General features: G+C 37.7%; 1 protein-coding gene across 3 annotated transcripts in view; it reads left to right on the forward strand.

Annotated features, from left to right (window-relative positions):
* ZNF385B (zinc finger protein 385B) overlaps nt 1-17,946 on the forward strand; it is a gene marked incomplete at both ends in the record, with an annotated part of 165,397 nt that overhangs the window by 21,339 nt on the left and 126,112 nt on the right. For 2 of the 3 annotated variants that reach the window (XM_082284957.1, XM_082284956.1), the window contains one exon: nt 9,507-9,809. In XM_082284957.1, coding sequence (XP_082141083.1) covers nt 9,507-9,809 — 303 coding nt within the window. Of the gene's footprint in view, nt 1-9,506; nt 9,810-17,946 lie in introns of those variants that run through there. The other variant, XM_082284958.1, reaches the window with a different exon arrangement.

The raw sequence follows: 17,946 nt of genomic DNA on the forward strand, positions 1-17,946 counted from the left end.
TGAACAACCTCAACTCTCTCCCTCTCATCATAGGAGAGGTGCTTCCATCTTCTAATCATCTTTGTGATCCTCCTCTGGACTTTGTCCAGCAGATCCATGCCCTTCTTACATTGGGGTCTGCAGAGCTCTATGAAACAACAGTTTAATGAAGTGACATCTACTTTAGTGATTCAAATAGCTGACTTGACTATTCTTTTTTTCAGTGCCTCCAGAATACTTGGTGTAGAGTATCTACAAGAGTCCAGGGCTTAAGAAGTTTATGCAGTTTAGTGGTGCTGGAATTGCCAATGGACCTTTGTTGTGAGGGTTTTATGGTAGAGCAATATACTACTCTAGTATCTTCATGTGGTTTTGACTATTAAGTATGATATGCAAATAGTACACTGATTTTATACAAATTAATAATAAAAGGGAAGAAACCCAAACAATCTGCCACATGAATTCTTAATTCAGGTACTACCATTCAGCTTAAAATTAAAATGCAAAAGTTAGTTAGGTCCAAAAGTTTATAAAACCCAAATTAGATTAAAGCAATAATATGGTTGCACTGGCTGGAAAGCACAGAAATGAGGAGTGTCTGCCAAATTTGTATGAGCAAATGCACTCATTCTCATGGCTCTTAGTTGAGGGGAGAGCAGAGTGGATTATTTACAGCATGGAAGCACATGCATGTCCATTTCTGGATCAGGGTGTGAAATGTCAGCAAAACTAGCAAAAGGCTGGCTCTTTTTTTATTTTTTTATGGAAGTATGTATTTCAACGTGGAATAAGACAGGTATTCAGAATGGATTTTGCAAGCAACAGTCACTTGAAGCCTGAGGTTACTTGCAGCTCGAGTTTAGGAGAGGTCTGTGCATCGCAAGGAGGAATTAGGGAGTGGCTGTATCTTTGACTTCACTAGACATCTCTCAGAGTTCAGTATTGGCACAAAATATGCTTAGTTGTGGTTCCTTTAAACAGAAAAGGGCAAGTGAAGGGTTAGGTTCAGGTCAGTGCTAACTTTAACCTGGCCTTCCTGCAGGTGGCTTCAAACCAGGTGACCCACTGTACGGTCTGTCACTACCAGTTGGATAATATTCTTATAACTTGATCATAAATCTTAAGTAATTAATAAGACAAAGCAGGTGTGATGTCCTCTATACTATAAGGCGACATTGGTTTCGATATTCTCAAAAGAGAAGCAGTTGTTTACATAGGCAATGACAGCATCTTATGAATGATGACTAATCTGGGACCATCTTTTTAGGAGCACTTTAGGATTGACATTCACTGCTACAGATCATGCTTGCAGTTTTCTGTTCTTTGTATTCTTAGTGCTTCCAATCAAGCTGATAGATCTCAATCTCACATTTTTTCTGAATGTGACATGTTCTTTGTTCATGTCGAGCTATTCTTTTCACACAGTCTTCAAAGTTCTTGTTTTGTGCCCAGGCATTTCACAGCATTACCAGGCTTTATCCTGAATTAAAGGTTTCCAGTACAATTTATATTCAGTTCCTAGCATTGTCAGACATAAGAACAAGACAGCCATCTACTAGACCTGACTTTCTGTCGTGGCTTCCTTTTATGCTGAGGTGAATTCTTGATGTTTTGAAGAAGGTAGAAATTATTTTTACGTCCTGAGACCAAAGATTGGTTTACTCTTCACATGTGATTATGCTAAAGCAAAATAAAGTAACACCCAGGTACAGATACCCTGTAGGAAGCTCAGATTATGTCAGTAGGTTTTGATCTTTATTTGTGCAAGTTCATGCCATGAACAATTATTTTTATAAATAAAATAGATGCTTCACTAGAAGTACCTCACATCTTGAATCAGTTGTCCAATTAGTTAAAACCCATTTGTTTTGCAGTTGGCTTTAAGTTATCTTAAGCTTCTTAAATGTATAAAAGTAATTTGTTCTTTAAAAAAACCCCTTATTTTCTGTGGTCCTTTTATTGTTGAAGGCAGGTTCAAACTATATGCTCTACAGGATTTTCCCTTTATAGGTTTGCATTCAGCTCTTCCAAGACAAAAATCTGATGGAGATACATCTAATTAATGTTGTGTTATTCAGTGGTTTTGTAGGGAGAAATACAAGGAGTCCTTTGATTTAAATAGTACCTGGATTGAATTCTTTGAAAGTTACAAGTAAAAATCTCAATCTAGCAACTTTGTTGAAGTCTAGAGATTTAGGAAATAGGCCTAGAAAATTATCTTAGAGGTGGTATTATTCAATTTATTTTTTAAATTCGTAATTGATAAGACAGTTCTCTGGTCTCAAGAAAGCAGATTGGGAAAATGGGAAAAATTGAAAATATACATAAGAAAACTCACTTTGCTAATTTCTACTTACAAAAATACAGCTTTTTAAAACTTTGAGGATTTGCTGTTAAAATAACTTGTGATTTTCATGTTCAACCAATTAAAAGTATCCCATTTTTTAAACTTTTTTTCTCTTTTTTCCTTTTCTCATTTTCTTTTTTTTTTTTCCCTGCCTGTTTGGCATTTGGACATGTTTGATGTTTTAATCCTGCCCATGTCCAAAAAAAAACTAATTTAAGTCTCTCTATTTTTGTGGTTTGGTTTTTTTCTTCTTCCTGGGTGTTGCTTTAGAATATGGCATATTTGAGATCTAGGTCTTTAACAGAAAACTAGAGTTCCTGGATGAAATAGATTGTAAATATGATCAGATACAGACAATCAGTGATGGTTGGTATGAAATGGACTCTTCTTTTAATGAGGACACTAAACCAGACTGGACCACGTGATTGAATATGTTGCAGATACCATACCAGGGATAGCAGTGTGGATATTGGGATTTTTATATGAATTTGTTCAACAGACTTGTTACAGGGAAAGCTAAGGGAGCTGAGTAGCAATTTTCCTCCGATGCGTTTCTGCATGTAGTAGGGGAGGACAAATGTTTAAAATTATATCTAAACCATGTGCTGGACACTTTGGGCATCTAAATATTCTTTAATTAGCTAAGATTGCTTAGAGTGCAAGTTAACTGAAGGTAAGTAGTGTCTTAATGACAGACTGCTGAGTAGAAGGCACCAACTTGTCAAATGGTTCATCAAGCAAAATCGTATTATGATAATTCTGTAAAACTATCTGTTTGTCTTGAAGCATAATCCAGGGTAGCTGTCTGGACTCCAAACTTGGTTAGCCTCCTTGGCAGCAATCTGATGTGTTATGTCAGGTGAGGATATATCTGCTTGGCAAATAAATTGATGTGTAAATAGATTCTTGTATTCTTGTTAATGCTATGAGTGCCAAAAATCTCTTAAGTATGGGTGCTGCAGAGGAAGGGATCAACCTTATAATTAGAGCTAACTACAGATATTGGCACATGCAACAGCAGTCTGTGATAACCTGAGTTGCAAGTGATTTTATTTTCTCCAATTTAGCTGAGCACACAGTCTAGTGCAGTAGATCTAATTTTAGGTTTCCTTAACGTGGAAAATTTCAAGGCTGGTAAAGCAAAGCAAACTACTAGCTACTTGAATGTTTCCAGTTTTCTGAATTACCTTGTGCTGAACAGCTAATGTTTGTGTTGTAAACCAACCATCTGTTTTTATAGTTTGAAGAGAATCTCCTTCAAATGTTAAATGCTCTAAAATGTGTTAGTGAAGAGGCTGTCAGCCATTTGTCATACTACACCATTCAAAACTTCTCATGCACAGTAATAGCAAGTTGAGTTTCTATTCTTCTTTGTATTGCTAAACTAGCATCAAAATTAAAGCTAAAAAATTACTTAGCCTAGTTTGGACTGTGTACTGTGACTAATTGATTATTCTTTATCTGTCCTAAGGAATAAAAATGTGTTTACTTTTCTCAACCATCCAATTTTAACTGTAACTTTGAATAAAAACATTTCATGGATTTTGTAAGCAGAGATGAAAGACATAACCAAGAGTTGATCAGCTATGTATGGATGGGTAATAAATAGTTTGACAGGTGGAGACGTTGCAGAATATGATGCCTCCTTGAGGAATTTCAGAACAAGATGAAGATTAAACATGGCAGTTCTCTGTTTTGGTTTGTACTGAAAGAAAGAGGAACACATCTTCTGAAACAAAACAGGTCCCTTAAACATATGGGGGATTTTTCAAGGTTGGCTTCAAAATAATCTCTAGTGCTTTTTTTAACTCTGTAGGATACTGTGCACAAGGCACTATGCATATGCTGTTCGCCACAGTATCCCAAAAGAACTTGTTGCCCAGATGGTGCAAACCATATGCCTCCTGATAGTTTATCTGTGTTTGGGAAATATTGTCTAAAAATATAAGAAAGGTCATAAGACGTGTAAAAAACAGTTCTAGTGAGTTTCTTTTAAATAATGCTCTGGAGGTATTCAAAGTTGGTTTGTGTGGTTTTGGGGTGGTTGTATTTTTTTAGTTTTGGGAGGTGTGTGTAAATGCTTTGTGGTAGAGATGAGGAACTAGGGAATCATACTTGCTCCACTGCAAGACCACAGCTCTTAAGGCACACATGCAGACTGCACTAGTTCATATCATTGAAGAGAGAGTTTTTCTCCATAGGAGATGCTTAAGAGGAGTATAACACAAGGCTGGGTTCTGGGTCTCTCACTTCCCCCCCTTCCCCCAACTGTCTGAATGAACCTTTTTGGAAATGTGACAATATAGAAAGCCAGTTAATTTTGGTATTTGTTCCTCTGTCTTCCATACTGCATTTGATTATTTCCAAAGGCTAAAGGAGAAAATTCTCTTTGCCCATATGTAAGTTGTTAAAATACGTTTTCTTTTTTGCTTACCTGGCACAGGTCCACAGAGGAAAGGCAGTCTAATTACATTTCCAGCACAGTGGTTCTTTGAAGTATCAACTAATTAGGAATGGGCATTGCAAAAGTTTAGACCAGCACTCAGGAAAAGAATGCATCGTGTAACCATCACTAATTCATTAGGATAACCAAAGCTTATTTCCTTTGAGTAAAGATTTGCACATTCTCACCTACAGCACTGTACTATATATAATACTTCTTTGTAGCTCCTCTGAAAGAACAACTCTGTTTAAAAGTAAATTAGCCAGCCAAATTGAAAGGCTAATTGCCTTGAGCTTCAAGTACAAAGGATATCCACGCTTAGATTTCTTTGCCAGCTGCAAGAGGCTGAGAAGATGTGTTTTCAGAAATCCTAACAGGGTATCTCATGACACTTCAGAATTTTAATGTGGTGTCATAAATCACTAACTTATTCTTGCTCCAGTATTGTTTGCAGAATCTATTGAGATAGATCAGTTCTGTGTACTGGGGAGGAAATGGGATGGAGGGACAGCCCTGTTTAGTCTGGTAACAGCTTATGTCAAATACCTGAAAAGGTCTTATACTTTACATTGCTTCCTCTTCTGATTTTGATCAGAATAAAAATGAGTATATCTGATTTGAATCAGAACTTATTTTTGCAAGAGAAAGACTGATATGGCAAACAATCCCCTTACAGACTTAACATTTTTCTGGATCATTTCAGCTGGATATATGGATGCTGTTCTGTGTTTCCTGCTTTGTTTTTCTTGTTTTCCCTTTCTCACCTTTCAGTTTTTAATTGGGTCTAATCCTCATTGAATAAATATGGTGACAACCTTTGTAATGTATGACAGAAGCATGTCATTTTTGTATGGGACATTTTAATTTGTGGATATTGTTATGTATCAGCTGCTGCTAAGCCTTGGCTTACACCATGCTGTATTCGGGTTATACAGTGTGAGCTTGCAGGATTGATCAAGTGTCTTTTCTCCATATGATGATTCTCAGCCTTTCTGCCTTTTAATGAACACATATTCTTGTTTTTACTCTTAAACCAACTTCTAAATACTTCACAATCCTACCTATAACAATTACTCTAAATTATTTTTTGGTTTCACATAATTTAGTGACTATGTAACTTCTCTTTATTCTCAGCTCACTGACTGTAATCTCAAGTAGCTGCTTCTGTTACATGATAATGTTATTGAGCTATGTGTAAACCTGAGGAATGAAATGGCCCTGTTTCATATCTGACTCCTGGTGGGTGAGAACAAGTACCACCCAGAACTCTTCACAGTCTGTCTGCAGCAATAAGCTCTTTTTGAAAGAAAAAACCACTTGACAGATGTGTGCTTGCATAAATTTGAGTGACTACGAAGTTTAGAGAATAAGATGAAAGGTTTTTTGTTTGTGGGGGTTTTGGTGGTTTTTGTTTGGTTGGTTTTTTTGTTTGTGGGTTTTTTTGTTGTTATGTTTTTTTTTTTTCTATTACCATTTAATGTGTGTGTACGTGTTTCTTTCATAAAAGTTTAAAGCATTCAGATAGCCTTCTAAAGAAAGGTTAGCTTGTACAAGATAAACCTCATTCATGGTGAGATTCTTAACACTGACTCAATGCAGAATTGTACTTGTTCTGTATATTCTAGAGACAGGATATTTCAGTGGAGATTTTCAAAGGTGTGTTTTTCCAACCTGAACTTCAGAGAAGAAAGGAAGAAGACAAAGTTTTGAAAACAGTGGAAACTTTCCTTTTTAGTTTTTGAACAAATATATACACCACAAGATGTGTGCTCATTCATGGTAAAAGCTGTATTAGTGTGTGGAAAAATGGGCGTACTTTAAAATCTCAGTACATGTTTGCCACCAACATTTTCTTTTTAAAAACTCTAGAAGAGACTAAACAAAGCTTTTCAATCATAAGTGATTTGCTTTACCAGATGTTCAGGTCTCCAAATCCCAGGAGGATGGGGGCTGGGATTTGGCAGACTTCTGAGGGCTGGCACGGTTCTGTCTCTGGCTGCATGGACAGGTTCTCTCCAGGGCTGGACTGGTCAGGGTATGCTGCTGCAAGCCCTCCTATGCACAGTATAGGCATTTTTTCAGAAGGGACTTGCATCTCCTGCTCCCATCAGTTGCTGGGAGGTCATTGCTGCTTATAATCAGGTCACCTTTTAATTTAGATGCAGAGCTTCAGGCAATGAAGGTTATTTTAAAATTTCAGCTTGGATTTTTTAATTCTTAACTTGGTAGCAAGAGATTTCTTCAAAGACTTGTTTGTCTTGTGTATGCAGCTTTTGTAGTAAAACTGAATTTATAGTTATTTTGTTAAAATGGAAGTGGAACTTGGGCAGTGATTTCCTTTTATTTGAAGGTTAATTTTCTTTCTAGACTGGCAGCTGGGATGCCTAAGGGTGCAGGCACAGTGTGTGACTCCTTGCTGTGCTCAGTTTTTCTTTCTGGGTGTGTCCATATTTCTAAACAATTTTAGTGATGTCAGGACTGTACTTTTGAGGCAAATGTTCTGATTTTCCCCATGTGCTCTGCTTTGTTCCATATTTGAGCAAATACCGGGCTCTATCAAGGTTTTGATCCATTGGAAGAAAGTAAGCAGAAACATGCAGTGCTGCAGTGATAATGTGCTGCTGCAGTACCAGCCTGGTGCTTTCCAAAATAACCCTCCTTGGAAAGGCTTTGGTGCTCTTACAGGCAGCTCCATCAGTCTTCCCTCTGGTCCACACAGCTTCCTAATGCAGATGTTTGTCTCTGTCAATTTTAAAGGTATCCAAACACTGAGCTTCATTGAGATCTTAGAGATGACTGAAATAATTGCTGAATTATATTTTGGATTATTTTCTGTCTGCAACCAAACGTACAAGATTTCTGACAGGCCAGGATTTTTCATCTGTAACCTATTTTATTGTTATATAATTATATTTGTATGTACAACTTGTAAAAGAATTTTTGTTTCAAAATCTTTTACTTCAGAAAACAAAAATTGCAATGGTGATGTTGAAATAAAACAGAAAACAAAGGGACTAGGGGGGGTTATTTATGGTTTAAAATACATTGAAAAATAACAAATACAGAAGCTCTAAATGGATTAAATTTTCAGATGAAAATGCCATCTTAGCTCAGCTGAGTCGAGGATCTTGGTTGCTGGCCTTGAAATATGATACTTACACTTAAATGATTTAGTGTGACAGTCTCTAGCCTAGGTTTTCAGGATCACCAGTATTTTGTTTTTAAATTAATTAGGTACCTGTACTCTAGAATTATTTTTAATAATTAGTTTTATTTTTATTTGATGTGATGTGTATCTTAATGTATTGTTAATATTGTTTGTTCAGTGACAGAACTGTCACATATAAGAAACAAATACATGAAGTCTCTTTAGAATACTTGACATTGTATTGTACTTGTGAAAGAATCTGTACAAATACTAAAATGTTAAACATGGGTTAGAGTTAGGAATGTGATGAGTTACTCTCTTACCATATAAATGACTTCAGCTATTTCTGAAGCTTTTTCCTTGTACATCCGTGTGCCAGAGAACAGAACAGACTTTCTCTTGGTAATATGCTTACCTGGATAATGAGAGGGGTACTCTAGTGTTACTTCTGAATACTACACTCTTCTGGGGAGGATTGCTGCCACTTTTGGTTTCATTGTTTGTGTCTCTCAGTGCTCCTGCCTAACAGGGTGGTAGGTGTACAAAAAGTTCTGTGCTGCTCTGATTCCTGGGCTGGAAAAGGGACCTTGTGTTTGAAGTCTTTGGCTTTTGAAAGCTGAATATAGGTGCACTCTTGCCTAGAAAGAGCTGCTTTTGTGCACTGCTCTCTGAGCCAGCCTTTGGTCATCCAGAGTAATTGGGTGGTGGGGGAAAAGAATAAACAGCAAGTTGTGTAGCTAAGAAAACAGAATTATTTTCTATATAAGTTACCCTAGAACCCACATGTCTCCTCTGCTGGTTTAGCACCATACCTTAAATGAAATACAGGCCTTCCCCCTATATATACAAAACTGTTCTTTGTGCAGCTTGATTCATTGATCGTGATGAGGTTTTTATTCTCTGGGGCAAGTTAATACTTCAGGCTCTTGGCTTGATGTTCAGGGACTGTAGTTTACCATGATTTTGTATAGTTTGTGCAAGACTAATGTCTACTTGGCTTTCCTCTGTGCAATAGTTTGAGTTGTGAAGGTATTGATGGACTAATATAGATGACATACAATGCTTGTATGAGGCTGAAGATTTGAATGTATGTGAAAGTGGAAAGGCTTCATTAGTCTCATTTGAACAGTCTGCTCTCTTCCAGTGTTTCCATAACATCTCTTGTTGGCATCCTTTTTGTTGAGTAACTGTATTTGAAGCAGTGGGCACTGCTATGGTCACTGGAAAGTAAAAAGCTCTGGAACCAGTGTTTAGTAAGGCAGAGGAAATGTATTTGAACATAATCTTAACCTCTGCTAGAATGCAATAATAAATCTGCTTTAAAATAGAGAGCTTGCAGAACAAAATAATGAGTTGTTGCGAGTTGCTGTGCACAGACTGTGATATATTGCCAACTTATTATTTCAGAGCTCTGTGCTGTGTCACAAATGCATTTATTTCTATATTAAGCAATGCCTCTGCAGTTTGGAACCTTATTTGTTAGAACTGGTCATTGGGTCCTGCATTGTAGCATTTTAAAAAAGAAAATGCATTTTTAACAGTAAGGATTAGTTTCTATCTAGTAACAATTTTGTCTCTTTTCTTTGTAGGTATGAAGCGTCCATTAAGTCCTGACCACGTAACTGAAGATGGGATTATGAATCAACCAGCTGTTCTACGGGTCTTTGAAGAAAAAGGACTGAGGAATGACAGACAGGATTATCAATTAAGCAAAGAAAAAAAGAAGATACTGTTTTCCTTCTGTGAGGTGTGCAATATCCAGCTCAACTCTGCAGCGCAAGCTCAAGTTCATTACAACGGGAAGTCTCACTTGAAAAGAGTGAAGCAGCTAAATAATGGAAAACTCCCTACAAGTACAGCTCCTGGCACTTTGTTTGCAAGTACAAGCACAGGTACATAATTAGTTTGAGATGTTGGATTTTGGTCAAGAATTCTAAGGAAGCTTTTAAGCTCTACCTTCTCCACTCAACATAACCATTAAACTTATTAACTATCAGTATTAATCTATATTATTTTGCCATATTCAGAATTACTAGTGGATTTCTTTTCCTGTGAAGCCAAGTGGTATTGAGGCAATATTCCATTAATGTGGGATTAATTACTGTGTTGGACGTTGATATATGGTCTACTTAAAAGTAACTGTTGTGGATCCAAATACATATTTTGTCATCTGCTTTTGTTCCCAAAAGAAAGTTCTGGAGGGATGCTACATGTACAGGAGAAACTTTTAAAAGAAATCTAGTAGTGGAAAGATAAAGGAGGAGAGATTACAGGCCTGGCCCTTTCATTCTCTCTGCTTTTAGTCATCTGGGTTTTAACTACTCTCACTCATAGAACCGGTTTAGGTTGGAAAAGATCTCTAAGTAAGAAGTAATTCAAAATAAGACTTTTTACTTACTAGGCAAAACAAAAGTCTAAAGTGCTTGGACAAAATGTGTTTAGCATGCACAGTGTAAAGACTCAAAGTACTCAATATGCTTTTCTGGGTTTTTTTTTGGGGGGGGGGATGGTAGGTTTTTTTATTTCAGTGTTAGGCTCAGTTCTTAGCTATTTGAGAAAAACCTAACAGATCTCAAATCTTCATAAAAGAAGTTTTCTTAATTGTAATATTTGTTTTTATTTGCTACATGAAGACACTGGCTTTGGTTTCTCTTGTTTTATATAGAAACAGTCAAGCTACATTGAAGGGTTTAGCTTTTTCTTTTTTCTGATTTTGTTTCTCGTTAACTGAATTTAACTTGTTTTGAAGTCTGTGGTACTGTTTTGTTTGATTTAGAACTAAGTAGTGTAATGATATCACTTGTGTAAGGCGTGTGATCCAAAAGATTGAATTCCTATTGAGTAACATCTAGATTAGTTAATTGTGTGCATTCTTAAAATAATTGAACATCTCTGAGACACCATGATTGAGTTAAGATTCCTCTGTGTGCTGATCTACAATGCAAACATATAAAAACATTTTTCTATTTTTGTTGCTTTTTGTTACCTGAACCCCTTCATCAGGTGCCTGTGCTGTCATTCCTGGGGATCACAGCTGATGCTCTGGCACCATTACTCAAAGAGTGCTCTGATGCTCAGAATACAATTGTTTGCTGAAGCACATGCTTTGGGGTTACTGTATAGCTTGGGAGTCAAAATTCACGTTTCTTTGTACTTTGTTCACCGATCTCTATATTAGACTACATCCTAGTTGTGTACTAGTTATGCTTGTCTATCCAGTGCATGTTGAAATATGCATTCTGTTTTCATAGGATATTGTGTTCATAGCATTTGAAAGAAAGAACTGGCTTACAGTAAACAGTTTATTTACTATGATCACATAAACTATTTAATATACTGTTAAGAACCAGTGGGAGAATAAGATTTACTGAGATGTAGTTCTCAAAGAACATTTTCCAAAATAAATAGAAATTAATTTTCTTATAAATTGATATTATCCAGGCTCGGTTTTAGTCCACGTCCTCTGGAGTCTTATTACTGCTTGTAATGTAAGTCTTCCTTTCCCATTTCTTCAGCTAACCTTGTAAGCAGAACTAATTGTGCAGATGGTAAGAAAGCAATTATATTAATCTCACCTGACCAGTGAATGGACTTTATTCCACATGCAAAGGAAGCAAATAGCCCCTCTCATACTTCACTGTTATAGCTACACCCTTCTAGCAAACCACCTAGTGAACAGTTCAGCACACTTTAGGAAACTTTCTGCAAAAGTTCCTGCCAAGGTCAGGTTGGAGTTTTCCTCTGTGTTCAAAAGATGAATGTGAAATTAATAATATTCCCACTGGAAAATGAGGTGACTGTAACATACGCATGACTGTAAATTTTCCTTGACACTTCAGAAACCATGATTACAGACCTGCCAGAACTATCTTGATTCTGCGTGACAGAATTGATGGATCACGGATTCTAGTTCTCCCTGACACTTGGTGGACTTTCTTATAAATGGAGATGAGACATATTTGCATATTCATTCTGTTTTGTGGTCCTCTCTGTGACAGGTGGCCCTAAGCTGTTAGAAAATGTCCTTTTAATTTTTCATTTCCACTACACTTTACAACTATAAGCTCAATTTGTTGCTCTTAACTGGCTGGTAACGTTCTTGTTGTACCACTATTGGAGTATTTATTAAGATTTGATACCTGGGTCATAATACCTTTCATTGTCTAGATGAGGGGCTTTTATATATTTAGAGTCTAAATATAATTGTAGAGATGAGTTTAAAGTTACTTCTTTGTATTTAGAGTAAGGGTGCAATTGTCATAGGACTTAAAAATGTATTTAGCAATGTATTTTTTAAAAAAACTTACTCTAGTTTATTTTGCCTTGCTAGCTATTGAACTATACAAGCTCTTTTGCTATTATACCTCTACATGCAACTTGAATTTCTTCATAGCAAGGAGGATTTCATATAAAATAAAGATTTAAGAGCTGCTTTTCTTTATATTGCCAAAACCAAGGAATTAATGGACTACATTAGGTGACTTTGGTGATTTGATCCACTCACTGAACTCCTCCTTTTCTTTACATTGGTGTTGAAAACTGTGTGTTGGGAAAAAGAGCATTCTGCTTGGAAAGTACATTGCACATGGTGTTAGAGCCTTCACTATTGCTTATGTTAGTGCTTGTTTATTACCAGCCATGCCCATCATGTCTTACTGCAGCTCAGGTTGAAGTTTGTCAGTGCTGCCATTCCTGGGCCATCCCTACCCTTGTGCCAGGCATACATGATGTACAGACAGGCTGCTGTGAGAAGGACATAAATGAAGTCTCAGGAAAGTAAGAAAGTGTGTGTTTACCTTCGCAGCTTCAGCTGGAAATTATTTCATTTATTTCCTATAAAGAAAAAGGAAAAGGAAGGGTGGTTTCCTGCAGTCTTGGGGAGATGTATTTTGGAGTGAGCCTGTTCACAGCTTTTCAGTCAGCCGGCCTTGCTGGAGCCTGCAGCGGCGACCGGCGCGGGGCAGCTCCCAGCTGTTCGGGTACCTGGAGTCCCACCTGCCCCCGCTAGAAGCACGGGCTCAGGCACCCGCTGCTCACAGGGGCCGCAGCCAGTTGTGAGCGTATGGCACGAACTTGGCTAAGTGCTAATTAAAGTCTGCTCGCTTCCTCTCTGCTGAGAGCGAGCTAATGAGTTAATTGTTCCAGAGCTGAAGACGGACGGGGTCATGCTCCGGAGGCGGGGAGGCGGCGGGGATGCGGGATGCAAGGCTCCCACGCGATGGCGCTGCAGCCCGGGCGGTGCGCGGAGCCACGCGTTACCAATGCCGGTGTGGGGAGGGAAAACTGCGGGCTCTTCGCTAATGCCGGCTGGGGGCTGCTCCGTGCGTGGCTTCCTTGTATTCCTCCCACTTCTTCGGATGTGACCCCGATTTTGCTTCAGGAATTCTAATTGCTTCTTCCATGGGGTGGTAGCTCCTGGTGAGTCTCCTGATTCTCTCTCCTTTGCCCCCATGATAACAAGGGAACAGTTGGTGTAGTTTTAAGGAAGTGTACTAGAAATGCCTGTCGAAGTCCAGATTTTACAGATCTCTGGAAAAGCGTAGGGAAGTTTCATTTTTGTTACAGAAAGTGTCCAAATTTAAAAGTGGGCGAAGGAGAATCCCTTTTCCTTGGGTCCTAGGCTGTTTTAAAGAGCAGATGTGCTTTAGGGCCAGGTGGCACTCCTTGATGCCCACGTGATCTTTCTGTAGGTTTGGCTGGAGGTGTGATTGGGCTCTCAGGGTGTAGAGTATTCTGGTAGCAGCTTTGCCTTTTTGTTCTTGAAATCTCGGACGTTGCTGGACAGTTTTGGAAATGCTGTAGGACCCCATACCATGATTCTTTGTAAAGAACAGTGCTACAATTCGTTGTGTTAACACTGCAGTACTGAGGAAATAATCACAGGTTGACTTTCTGAGGGATTATAAACACACACTTTTGTAATCTGGTTCACAGCAATGACAGCCAGGGATTTGTTAATACAACAAAATAAATACATAAACGACTAAACTTCTGTTGTGTTTGTGACTTAAACCAGGTCAAAAAAAGGGCCTAGTAGTGGGAGTGGAAGGGAGAACGTAAACCAGCAATTTTTGGGCATGGGAGAAGAACAAGGGAGTATGAACAAGGCAGGGTTTCTTCCAGTTGTGGCAACAGAGATTAGAGCTTCTTTGTTTCTTTGTGCAGTGCCATATAAATTTGGAAGTCTAGGCAACCTATCAGGTTAATGGAGGCAGGGAGGCTTACAATTAAAGAACTCAGAATTATTCTTGATATGATCAATGGACTGTATAGTTTAAAAAAATAAAAAAAAAGGAAGCGTGAACAGTGTCTTTAGCCAAAAAATTAAACTGTTGATAGACATTGAGAAATTATACTGAAAATATTCCAGATAGCCTTAAATCTACATTCTCAATTTTGGCCTCATGTATGCAAGGAAGACTTTTTTTTTTTTTAAATGAAACTGTGAAAAAAGTTAGTTTGCCAGATGACTAGGTCAGTGCAGGATTAAATGATGGTAACAACAGAATGGAACTGCAGTGCACTGCTCTCATTTCAGTGGAGTTTTTCCTTGGTTTTTGTCAGAAGAATCTAATCCTAAACACAGGTCTTTGTATTTTAATCCTTATCTGGGCCTAGACTGGCTTTCTGACAGGTAGCTTATTTGTCATCTAACACTGCTTTGTGCCAACGTAAGGGAGAACAGAACTTTTGCTTGCTTTAAGCCTCTTGATCTAGGTCCTCAATTCCTTCTCAATGTTTGTCTTTCATTAATCTAAAAAAAAGACAAGGATAATCTGATTTTTATTGCAGAAGATCTTTATGAATTATTCTACCAAGTACTCAGAGGAATGCAAAGCAGCAACCAAAAGTATCTTGAAAAAGTTTGTGACCTGAGTTCCATTGTGAATGTGTGCATGCACATCAATAGAATTAGTGCATAAGTCTGAAGAGGAGTATAGTAGAAAGCACTGTGAGCTTACTGTTTCTCTGTGTTGGGCCAAAACCTTTTTTAGATGAGTAGAAGGTCAGCACTTTTTCTGCCTTCCATGCCTGCTGCCTACAGCCCGACCTTTCAGAAAGCAGTTTCAAGAAAGCTTCTTCTGTGGGGGGCACAAAGTAGAGCAACTCCTCAGGGCTTCCCTTCTCTGGCCTCTGTGAAAAGGAGGTTGCTCCACGCTTTGCTGTCCTACTCCAGGTAAAATCCATTTTTCTATTTGTAAAAGATTAGACTCTTTCACTAGAAAGCAAAACTTTACTGTCTCCAATATAATAGAAATAATAACAAACAGAGTTACATGCCTGTAATGAAAATTAGCTTAGTGAGCTGTTGAGAAACTCTTGGTATTTCACTTTCGCTGCGGGGTACGTTGACTTTTTTCTTGTTCAGTGGTCTCTTGAACAAGATTGCATTTGGTAGATGGTACCATTGTCTTTGCATCATTTAAGTCTCTTCCACCATTTACTTAAGAAATAGGTAATGGTACGTAACATTTTTCTTACAATATGAAATGTATTTATGATAAGCAATTGCTGGTTTTCTTTCACAGAAGTCATCATAGAAACGTAGAATATGCTGAATTGGAAAGGACCCATCAGGATTATGATTAGCTGCTCTGAAATTAAGCAAATTTATTGTATTCTTTTCGGGCGTTTGGTACTCCTCACAAAATATTCCAGATAGCCTTATGATGATGAGAGTTAATACTGAGGCCCAGAAATGACATTACAGTTGGTTTCTTATTTGCCAATAACTACACACCGCATCCATAATGTTCTGTTCTTTGAGTAGCACTGTGAAAGTACTGGTAAAATTAATAAAAATATTAAGTAGATGATATGTGTGCTCACTGGTAGGCTTCAAGAAAAAAATTGGTTGTTTTAAAGTAGTTGATAAGTTTCATCAGAGCAAAACATTCAAAAATTCCTTACTGGCAAATTGAAAACCATAACTCTTTTGAAGGTGGTAAAGGTTATCAGAACAATTATTCATCTCTAGGCTCCACATCATTTTCTTGGAGGTGGGGAACACACGAATGACATTAAGGAAACAAACAGAGTATGTAGCTATTATGGAAAAAGTAGTTTATAGGGGGTGGTCCTTCGGGTAGAATGTGGAGGGATTTCAAAACAAAATTGGACAGTACATTTGGCACCCTTTGCCACTACTTTGCATAAATATACTTTCATAGCAAAATTCTTTCCTGGACAGTTTAACCTCTCTTCAAGGGCAGTTATGCTGTGGTAAAAAAATCAGCATTAGGACATCAAAAAATCAAATGTTCTAGAGTCTAGGACCAAAAATGCGGCTGCTCACCAGCCATGGTTTCAAGCTGAGAATGGCTGCAGGAGTAGTGGTGAGACAACTTCTGTTGTTGTGGGGAGCATATATCCCTTGTCATTTAATGACTTTGGGCATGGCCCGGGGAGCTTCTTAAATCAGTTGAGTTGTTGTTTCTGCAAGGATCTTTTAACTGTCTCATTGAAGGATGTGATCCAGCCTTTAGAGGTGTAGACAGCTGAGAAAAGGGTTCTATAAATTCAGACATTTATATTCATGTGCATTTCTAACCATGATTTCTGTATTAAAACTACTGGAAAATATAAAATAATGAAGTCAGGTTTTTTTATTATTTTTATCTTGTAAAAGGAAAATTGATACCTTCTCTGTATAGTAAGTTTTCTCATCTGGGAACAGATCCTGTCAAAATTTCTCTCATATTTGTCTCATGAGCCAGCAGTATATTTGGATAACTGTACAGGTAATATAATGAAAAACTCCCGTGTCTTTCCATTTCTTGAAAACCTAGTTATCATTACAGCTGTTTTATACTGTGTATCTCTGGTGTGAGTATGCCCAGCAACACATGCCCTCTTACCTTTTTGGGGAAAGAAAACCTGTGAAGTACCGGAAAAGACAAACATATGTACATTGCAAGAAGTCCATGTGGGAGTAGGAATAGCATGAATTTATTAAGCCATGGAGATTTTTCATAGTAAGTAATTTAAAATTACTGTTGTTCTGGAAGGATGAAGGCATTGGTCATGTAATGTTATGCTTTTAGTGTTTTGTGTTTTGTTGGTTTTTTGGTACAAATACCTAATCTGCTAGACTGTACAGGTCTTCTTTGTTGGGTCAGTATTCTAAATTTTTTCAGCCAAATATTTATTATTCCTTTTAATAGCTATCCTGTCTTTTAATATATAATAGACTTTGTCTGTTACATGGTTAAAAAAATGCTTATTTCATTTGCATAATTTTGAATTAATCTTATTTAGGAAAGCTGTAAGGAATCATTAATTTTTATTGCTGGATTTTCCCCCCCCCCCCCAATAATGAACCTCATCACAATACAGGCTGCTGATTCTCCTCTGTCTCGTGTTCGTTGTAGAAAAGACAGAGCTATTTTTAACATTTACACAGTCTAGATAGATGTTTTCTCGTTCTGTGTGGTTTGGAGCTGAATCTGTAGAACCTTTCATAATCATATCCTTTTAATTTTTATGGTTTGTTTGAATTTGATCTCTGTAGCTGATTCCATGCATTGATAATGAAGGCTTGGGTTGCCTGATTCTCAGCATAAATTGAGGCAGACTTCTACTTTGACAGTGCTCTGTGTTTCGGTACGCATGAAGATACAGAACTGAAATTGCTTTGCTTTCTTTACAAATGACTCAGAGTGTGCTTGTCCTTCCCTAAAATGTTGCCAGCGTGTGAAGGATTTTCAATGAGCAGTGCAATAAGCCGGCATCTGGGAAGGTTTGAGGCTGCTCTGGTATAGCAGTGAACTGTCACACAGATGATCGGGGCTGGAGCCAACACTCTGTAGCACCGTAGATCATATTGGTCACATACTGGAAGTTTTGTTTATGTAACTTGGTTGCTGTTTAACCTGCTTAAATAGTATAGCCATAATGTGGAGTGGGCTTCCCAGTAGAGGTGAGTCTGTTTTTTATTATTAAACTTCACTGAATTGCTTTGTGCTATGACATTAAGAGTGGATGCTTACATGTTTGGCATTATTTCTATGTGCACTGCACTTCTGTTTT

This window comes from Coloeus monedula, assembly GCF_965178545.1.
Source record: "Coloeus monedula genome assembly, chromosome: 7".
Lineage (NCBI taxonomy): Eukaryota > Metazoa > Chordata > Aves > Passeriformes > Corvidae > Coloeus > Coloeus monedula.